At 41.9% G+C, this 9,292-nt stretch overlaps 1 protein-coding gene across 1 annotated transcript; it reads right to left on the bottom strand.

The window, feature by feature from the left end:
• Positions 1-660: 660 nt before the first annotated feature.
• On the bottom strand, positions 661-7,185 carry LOC129854629 (signal peptide peptidase-like 2A). Its single transcript, XM_055921893.1, has 12 exons — positions 6,891-7,185; positions 6,303-6,413; positions 5,882-6,064; positions 5,592-5,681; positions 5,261-5,394; positions 4,955-5,109; positions 4,649-4,745; positions 3,562-3,663; positions 2,009-2,090; positions 1,356-1,430; positions 1,194-1,250; positions 661-768 (listed from the first exon to the last, which is right to left on the bottom strand). Exons 1-12 carry the CDS (start codon positions 6,942-6,944, stop codon positions 676-678), a joined length of 1,233 nt encoding a protein of 410 aa, XP_055777868.1. The 5' UTR covers positions 6,945-7,185; the 3' UTR covers positions 661-675.
• Between the last annotated feature and the right edge of the window lie 2,107 nt (positions 7,186-9,292).

Genomic DNA, 9,292 nt, shown 5'->3' with positions numbered 1-9,292 from the left:
GATAATTAACAGTACATATGAATCTGAGTAGTAGAGATGAATTGATTTGATAATTAACAGTACATATGAATCTGAGTAGTAGAGATGAATTGATTTGATAATTAACAGTACATATGAATCTGAGTAGTAGAGATGAATTGATTTGATAATTAACAGTACATATGAATCTGAGTAGTAGAGATGAATTGATTTGATAATTAACAGTACATATGATTCTGAGTAGTAGAGATGAATTGATTTGATAATTAACAGTACATATGATTCTGAGTAGTAGAGATGAATTGATAATTAACAGTACATGTAAATCTGAGTAGTAGAGATGAATTGATAATTAACAGTACATATGATTCTGAGTAGTAGAGATGAATTGATAATTAACAGTACATATAAATCTGAGTAGTAGAGATGAATTGATAATTAACAGTACATATGAATCTGAGTAGTAGAGATGAATTGATAATTAACAGTACATATAAATCTGAGCAGTAGAGATGAATTGATAATTAACAGTACATATGAATCTGAGTAGTAGAGATGAATTGATAATTAACAGTACATATAAATCTGAGTAGTAGAGATGAATTGATAATTAACAGTACATATGAATCTGAGTAGTAGAGATGAATTGATAATTAACAGTACATATGAATCTGAGTAGTAGAGATGAATTGATAATTAACAGTACATATGAAGCTGAGCAGTAAAGCGCTGGGGTCTTACTTTCTCATATGGAGTCGAGGGTTCGGCTGGCACCTCCACCGTGTTACCCTGCGTCGAGACAGAACACCCCAACCAGACGCAGTCAGTTTGCATCCCAAATGGCACTATTCCCTACATAGTGCACTACTTTTAATCAGGGCCCAAGGCGCTCTGGTCAAAAGTAACGCACTATGTAAAGAATAGGGTGCCATTTGAAACGCATCCTCAGTTAGACAGTCAGCCATTCAGACCGCAATGCTGCAACGGTACACAGCAGATGAGATCACAGCTACGTAGCCTGATTCTAGTTAGGGGCAGGAGTGTTTACTGGGTCGGGGAACACTCAGTCAAGGAAAACTCCTGACCCTACTGATTGTTAATCAAGCCATTTTATCATCCAGAGATTGAAGATTCAAGTTTTGACAGACACAGAGAGAGAGAGACATATAGGCAGACAGGCAGACAAACAGAGAGACAGACAGATGAGTGGTTACCTTCTCTCCTGCTGCATCTGGACCCAGGGCCACTTGGACCATGATGCTCTCCCCATTCTGTAAATATAAAACACTTCAAACGTGGGACAATGTATTTAACCTGTCTATTGAAAAAAATAGAACAATAACATTGCACTGTATTTAAAGGGGAAAGTGACTCACCGGCATGAACAGAGGAGTGATGAAGACAAAGAACACATCATACAACAGCAGCAGACTCAACAGGATCACACAGATCTGCGGGGGGAGGGGGAGAGAGAGAAAGAGGGGGAGAGAGAAAGAGGGGGAAGAGAGAGGGGGAGAGAGAGGGGGGTGGAGGAGGGATGGAAGTCAGTTGAGGGGGAGAGAGAAGAAAGAGAGAGGGAAAGAGAGAACAGATGTTTAGAGACGTGTCCATAGACTTAGTTAGACGACATCTTTTTACCTGACCCATTATGACGTCTGTTAGATTATAGGCAGCGCCATTGAGGCGATCTCCATTTTGAAGTAGTACTTTTTCTTCTACTACTTCTATGAGTTAGTAAACAAACTGAAATGGTGCATACTGCCACCTGGAGTGTGTTGTTTGAACAGGTATAAAAGCCAAGGTTGGTGATCTACTGCCACCTGCAGTTACGGAATTTTTTCTCACGAGTATAATTCATTGGCTGATCCCACCCAGTTGACTACTTTAAAACGGTGTAAGTCCTCAATGTCAATGTAAAAACAGTTTATTTCCAAATATTGATCTATCTCTATGGACGTGTCCAACTGTCTCAGCCAGAGAGTGGCCCTCTTTGTGACTGAAGATCAGAGGGTCAGAGTGATGATTTCACCTTGAAGTTGGACAGTGAGATGGTCTTTAGGAAGTTGAGACAGAAGGCCACACCCAGGAGGTCCTGTAGGATCCAGATCCACCTGGCAATCAAGTAGAGTACAAGGTTTATTTTCTTCATTTTTTTCAACAACACACTTGTATCTGGATCTAAATGTATCTGGATCTAAATGTGTTTAAGTCACTATAACCTAACCAATCCTCTAAAGTTATCCTAGATCAGGTATCATTGTTGAATGTAAGATGCCAATCATGCCTGTCAACTAACTATTAAATATAACCAAACGGATTAAATAAAGGTAATAAAGAAATAGGTTATAAAGTGCATGTCAAGCTTATCCTCACAAACATGAGGACAACCATTGACAATGGTTCCTGTGCTTTACCCTGAAATAGCCCAGGAATTCATTGTTAGTTTAGTTGTAGTTAGAGTTTTATAAATGCAAAAATAAGAGCATTTTCCAAGTAATGATCCAGTGAATGAGTAAATGTATAATCTGAGTGAGTTACAATGTGTGAGGGTGGAAAGGGAAGTGAAACCACATTCTCTAGAACATTATAATTATCCACCATGCTTTCGCTCATGGAAAAGTTTCATAGGAGATTAGCTGCGGACCGTGTGTTGCTGTTGTAGACTGGGGACATTTAATGATCCTGTCCACTAATACCTCTACTGTGCTAAGGTCTAAGGACAGTCACTAGCCTGTATGAATACACACACAAACATTACCCACCATGATGTTATTCTGTTATTGGAAATTAGAGAGACTAAGAGTTTCTGTCTGTCAGAAAGCGAGTCTCAAATTGCACCCTACTCCCTATAAGTGCACTACTTTTGACCAGCATAAGTAGCACTATATAGGGAATAGAGAACCATTTGAGACACATTCAGAGACAGTATTCAGAGTCAATGAGGCAGTGAGTGATGCTGAACTAAGCTAAAACTAAACTAACAGCAACAACACACCTCTACTCTGTTGATGACGTCCGAGTCCTCCAGACTCCCTCACCCCAAACACCACTTCCTGCTTCCTGTCCCACCCATGTCCCACCCACAGAATTCCCAAGGGGTGTGTATGTCAGTGTGTGTGTGTATGTCAGTGTGTGTGTGTGTATGTCATTGTGTGTGTGTGTGTGTGTCATTGTGTGTGTGTGTGTGTGTGTCATTGTGTGTGTGTGTGTGTGTGTGTGTGTGTCATTGTGTGTGTGTGTGTGTGTGTGTCATTGTGTGTGTGTGTGTGTGTGTGTGTGTGTGTGTGTGTGTGTGTGTGTGTGTGTGTGTGTCATTGTGTGTGTGTGTGTGTGTGTGTCATTGTGTGTGTGTGTGTGTGTGTGTGTGTGTCATTGTGTGTGTGTCATTGTGTGTGTGTGTCATTGTGTGTGTGTGTCATTGTGTGTGTGTGTCATTGTGTGTGTGTGTCATTGTGTGTGTGTGTGTGTGTGTGTGTGTGTGTGTGTGTGTGTGTGTGTGTGTGTGTGTGTGTGTGTGTGTGTGTGTGTGTGTGTGTGTGTGTGTGTGTGTGTGTGTGTGTGTGTGTGTGTGTTAGACAGTACCTGTCCTCGTTCCTGTAGACTCCCCAGACCACGGCTACGGTGACACACACAGCAGACAGCAGCACCGACCTCACAGATACACTCCCACCCAGGACCGTCACACTGGAGGAACACAACACACATGAGAGAAGAGAGAAAGACCGCAAGCAACCACAGAAAGGTCCGTATGACTCACAAAAACACGTGTGTGTGAGAGTGAGTGAGTGAGTGAGTGAGTGAGTGAGTGAGTGAGTGAGATGTTCAAGGAGACTGGTATGTGTCTGATTCACTTCTTCATTTTTTACTTCTCAGAACTTCCATATGAAACTATGACCTATGAGTTGTTTATGACAGACAGAGGAACAGACAGGGAGGACAGAAGTCTATGGAACAGACAGAGAAACAGACAGGGAGGGCAGATGTCTGTGGAACAGACAGAGAAACTGACAGGGAGGGCAGATGTCTATGGAACAGACAGAGAAACAGACAGGGAGGGCAGATGTCTGTGGAACAGACAGAGAAACTGACAGGGAGGGCAGATGTCTATGGAACAGACAGAGAAACTGACAGGGAGGACAGATGTCTGTGGAACAGACAGAGAAACTGACAGGGAGGACAGATGTCTGTGGAACAGACAGGGAGGGCAGATGTCTGTGGAACAGACAGAGAAACTGACAGGGAGGACAGATGTCTGTGGAACAGACAGAGAAACTGACAGGGAGGACAGATGTCTGTGGAACAGACAGAGAAACTGACAGGGAGGACAGATGTCTGTGGAACAGACAGAGAAACTGACAGGGAGGACAGATGTCTGTGGAACAGACAGAGAAACTGACAGGGAGGACAGATGTCTGTGGAACAGGGAAATCCTACTTTACGTTGTTACTATAGAAAACCTTGACTCTCTGTAAAAACCATGATTTTAATGAGCTGTGACATTTGTCAGACAATACTTTGTTTTCCTTGTTTGGGGGGGGGCTATGTTGTTATGGGAACCCTAGGAAAATGGTGACACTGTGTGTGTGTGTCGGTGTGTCGGTGTGTGTGTGTGTGTGTGTGTGTGTGTGTGTGTGTGTGTGTGTGTGTGTGTGTGTGTGTGTGTGTGTACCTCATGGGGCTACACTTGGCCAGGTCCAACAGGGCGTCCAGACAGCTGAAGAGGGCGGTGGCTGACGCAAGGCAAAATATGGCGATGATCACATACACTGGAAAACACACACACACAACACACACACAGTGTCAAAACACTCCTGAACTAACTCATTATGAGACGATCACTGAGTGTCTAACAGCTTCTGGTGTGGTATGTTTGTTTCGCATATAAAACTGTTAATAAACTGTTAATAAACGTAATACATTATGAAAATGTAATACAAATATATTAAGCAGTGTTTGTCCAGAGTGAAAGACTCACCCAGGTACTTGTAGAAGAAGTACATGAGTACCAGCATCAGACACATCAGACCTACAAAAATGACCACCTTTAGGGGAGAGTACAGAGCCAAGTCCCCACTGTCACTCTTCTCCTCTCCTCCTCCTCCTCCACCTCGAGACGCACTCAGCCTCTCTCTGACACACAGACACACACAACACACAGACTGTTACACAGAGTGTAGAGTGGCTGAAGAGTGGACAGCGTGCATGGCTGTCCTTTTCCGAAGGAAATAAAGAAACGTTTGTGTGTGTGTGTGTGTGTGTGTGTGTGTGTGTGCAGTCTCACCTCTCACAGGCTCCGCTCCAGTAGCCTCCCAGAGCAACAGTCACCACTCCTATGAGAAGCATGACCACAATGCTGAGATCAAACACAGGCACCGCCGGGGCATACAGCCTAACCTGCATCTCCTCACCAAACACCTGGAGAAACACACAGAGAGATCAAACACTAACACACCTGAGAAACACACACTAGTGTCTCATGTCTATTCTTATTGATTGAAATAAATACTGTAGATGAGAAGTCAATTAGAAGGCGTGAATAAGCACTATACCATATCTTATAGTGCGTTGTAGTGACCTCTATACCAGAGGACCTACAGTATCAGAGAACTCACATTCTGTGCGTCCAGGAAGTCCATGTATCTCATCAGAGCCAGCGGAATCTGGACCTTCTCATACTCTGTCACATTGGCTCCCGGGGGACTCTTTAGAAGCAATCAAATGAGAGACAAAACAAAACACATGTCTTAAAAAGCACACACAAAGATGTAGGCCTATCATGTTATACCATAGATGTAAATTAAATGTTGCATCATAAACACATTAGAGGTAACACTATTGATACATTGTAAATACATTGTAGATACACCTTTGATACATTGTAGATCCATTATCAAAGCATTACCATAGAGTTAGTGCTGGCAACGATCAGAGCAGCAGCCCCCAGGTCTTGGGCTACCACAGCCTTCTGGCTGATGTTACACTCCCCACTCATGACCACCACCGCCTTGCCTCTCACTATGTCTGGGCTCACCCCTGCAGAGCTACACAGTAGCCTGGACGACAGGTTCACCAGAGGATACGCAGTCTAACACAGGACAACAGGTACAGTTAGACAATCAATATATTAATAGCTATGATGTATTGTCACTGTAGCAAGGCTGAATCCCAGAGCCACCTAACAGCAGGCTGGATGTCAGGTGAGGTTCGCAAAAGTTCTGTGGGTTCACCAACAGATACTAAAGTCTAACACAGTCGAGGTTGGAGCAAATGGGGGCATAGGGTAGCTGAATATCAGAATGGCGATGTTGCTGGACTGGACTTACAGCAGCGCTGAGTGAGAGTGACAGGTTGGTCCATAAGGAGTTGTAGACCAGGCAGTATTCTTTATCTGTGGCTCCATTTGAGATGTGCAAGATTGCCTCTTGACAGATCACCTGTGTGGAATAATAACAGTAACTAAGTGAAATACATACAACCAACATGTATTTCAAAGTAAACAAAGTATAAGAAACAACAACAGATCGTTTGTTCAGAGACTGATCAGTGTTAGCAGTGTAACACTTTTTCATTACACTGTCAGTATCTGTTCCACTCTGAAGCCTGGAAAGGTGGGTACTTCCCCATAGCCAAGCCAGAAAAGAGCTCAGCTGGCAAACTTAGCTGGTGGCTAATTGGCTAGCTAGCTACATGAACATGGCACACTTGCCTAACAGGATAGACACTCGAAATGACAATTATAAAGGTGACATTATCCATTTGTCGATAGTATTTGTGAAATAAATATCACATAGTTGTCGACATAGTTGGACCTGGCTTGCTAGCTAGCTACATCTATCTCTGTACTGTTATGATAAATACCGTGAGCTAACTAGCTAGCTTTAGCTAGCATAACAGCTACCTTCCCATTTTACCTGAGATGACCGGAGAATGACTGATAAAATAATAATCCACGGAGTTTTTGCCATGTCGGTAACATACGGAATTGAGTAAAAATAGTATTCAGGAAAAAAAACTATAATCTGTGATTTGGCACACCACTAGTTTCAATGTCGTCCCTTTTATTGTACTCGCATCATCGTTTTTTAGAGTTAGCCATTCCCTTCCTGTTTCTCATGCTGATGGATCTCGTGACAGCTGACAAAATCTTGGCAAACGCTGACATGCACTGCATTTTATCAATGCATTCACTGTTTCCATATCATTAGATGTCAATATCTCTTCTCAGTATAAATATCATGGTAAATGTTGTTTATATAACTGTCTTCAAGTGTACCGAAGATAATTACAACTAACCCAAGATAGTTCACATGTGATGTGTCTGGTTACACCTTCTGTTTGTGAGTGTACAGGGAAACTAAGGCATCCATTACAACCAATGACTATGATTATTGTCCTTTCAAGACAACTGGGGAAAAAACGTTGTCAAATCATGACGTCAGTGATCTTCAGGTCAGAAGAAGGAGCTCTAGAAAGATGGCCTAGTTTCCGACATGGAATTCCAAGTTGGTTGACCATCCAAAATATTTTTCCCAGTCGGAGCTAGTTTTTTCCCCCTCAGAGTTCTCAGTTGTCTTGAACGCACTGATTTCAGAAGTGAGAGATTCCTGAGTTCCCAGTTGTTTTGAATGCAGCATTGTGAGTCAAATGTCAAAGTCATGCAAGTGGTAGAATCTAATTGCATACTCCTTGCGTCCTCTCGACTCCTCAAAATCCATTGGACGAGAAAGCCCGGGGTCCCTCCTCTCTGACCTTCTCCTCCAATGGGTTTTGAGGAGGCGGGTCGAAACCACATTAGATTTTCTCCTTGTCCACATATTGACCATGTAAGGGGGTAAGTGTTATTAACATCTATTTATCATAGTGATGGGTCATTAAACTGAGGATGTTTCCCAAATTGCACCATTTCCTTTATAGTGCACTACTTTTGGCCAGGCCCCATATGGTAGTAGTGCACTATATAGGGAATAGGGTGCCATTTGAGTGTTCCAGGAGAGGACGATCAGATATAGCTAGTCAAATCTGACAAAGAAAGACTTCTCTAAGATGGCATAGAATTTTTTTTTATTAAGATTCTAGCTAATGAATGAGAAAAATACTACATGTATAAAAACACATTGGCTGAAATCAATACAAAAGCTTTAAAGCTTCTGAACAAGTGTGTAAAAGAAACAAAATGGTCCAGTGTGCACTACCTACACATTTCAAGTTCATTGGAAAACAGCATTCTTTACTTACTCCTGAAGGCAACTCAAAGAACATGGGATGTTTAACAGAATAAAGCGGTTAAAATGGTCTCTGTTCCCAATTTCAACATATGCCCTATATAGTGCATTAATTTTGATCAGGGCCCATGTGTCTCTGGTCAAAAGTAGCACACTATATGAGGACTAGGGTTCCATTTGGGACACAAACAGATAGACATTTCAAGTCTGTAGTTTAAAGTTTGTAGTTTATGATTTGATAATGAAGCAGATACTACTAATCATGTGCCTCATATCTCCAGTGGCCCAGCCACCACATGAAAGGGAATTTTTCCACAAATCCGACTATAAATACAGGCAAGGCCTAAAAACACGACCACACACTCCTGAACATTTGAGTAAAACATTTGTTCACACAGGCGCACACACACACACAATTGTGATCCGTTTTCTACTCTTACAGTGCAACAGCATGGCAGACAGACAGATAGCAGTGATTTAATATAAATGAATTATATACACGTTCCTGGGTGGTTTCATCATTTGGTCCTTTGTCTGGTTCAGATAAGTGTCTTTACAATGTCTCCTCTTCAGATCTACAGCAGTAGTTAGCACAGGCTTCTTATCTGTCTGTGGACAAATAATACATACACACATCACATTCATGTAAAGCAGTGTATATGCAGCTGGCAAATGTACATTAATGTAAAGTTTAAACTTATTACACAAACGTTGAATGAAGCTTTCGTAGACACAAGGAGCATGTTAACACAGTACTGATAACATGTTGACATCACAGTATCAACACGGTACTGATAATACGTTGACGTCACAGTACTGAAAACACGTAGATATCACAGTAGTAACAGTACTGAAAACACGTAGATATCACAGTAGTAACAGTACTGAAAACACGTAGATATCACAGTAGTAACAGTACTGAAAACACGTAGATATCACAGTAGTAACAGTACTGAAAACACGTAGATATCACAGTAGTAACAGTACTGAAAACACGTTGATATCACAGTAGTAACAGTACTGAAAACACGTTGATATCACAGTAGTAACAGTACTGAAAACACGTAGATATCACAGTAGTTTTTAAAAAT

Source organism: Salvelinus fontinalis, chromosome 4 (assembly GCF_029448725.1).
Source record: "Salvelinus fontinalis isolate EN_2023a chromosome 4, ASM2944872v1, whole genome shotgun sequence".
NCBI lineage: Eukaryota > Metazoa > Chordata > Actinopteri > Salmoniformes > Salmonidae > Salvelinus > Salvelinus fontinalis.
The sequence above is the reverse complement of the archived record's forward strand: the minus strand, read 5'-3'. Positions and strand labels throughout refer to the sequence as shown.

Coding starts and splice junctions, on each gene's coding strand:
- LOC129854629 (XM_055921893.1), bottom strand. CDS start 6,944: ATGGCAAAAACTCCGTGGATTATTATTTTATCAGTCATTCTCCGGTCA. Junction 5,395..5,591: donor ACTTCCTGGACGCACAGAAT/GTGAGTTCTCTG, acceptor GTGTTTCTCCAG/GTGTTTGGTGAGGAGATGCA. Junction 5,110..5,260: donor TGGAGCGGAGCCTGTGAGAG/GTGAGACTGCAC, acceptor TCTGTGTGTCAG/AGAGAGGCTGAGTGCGTCTC.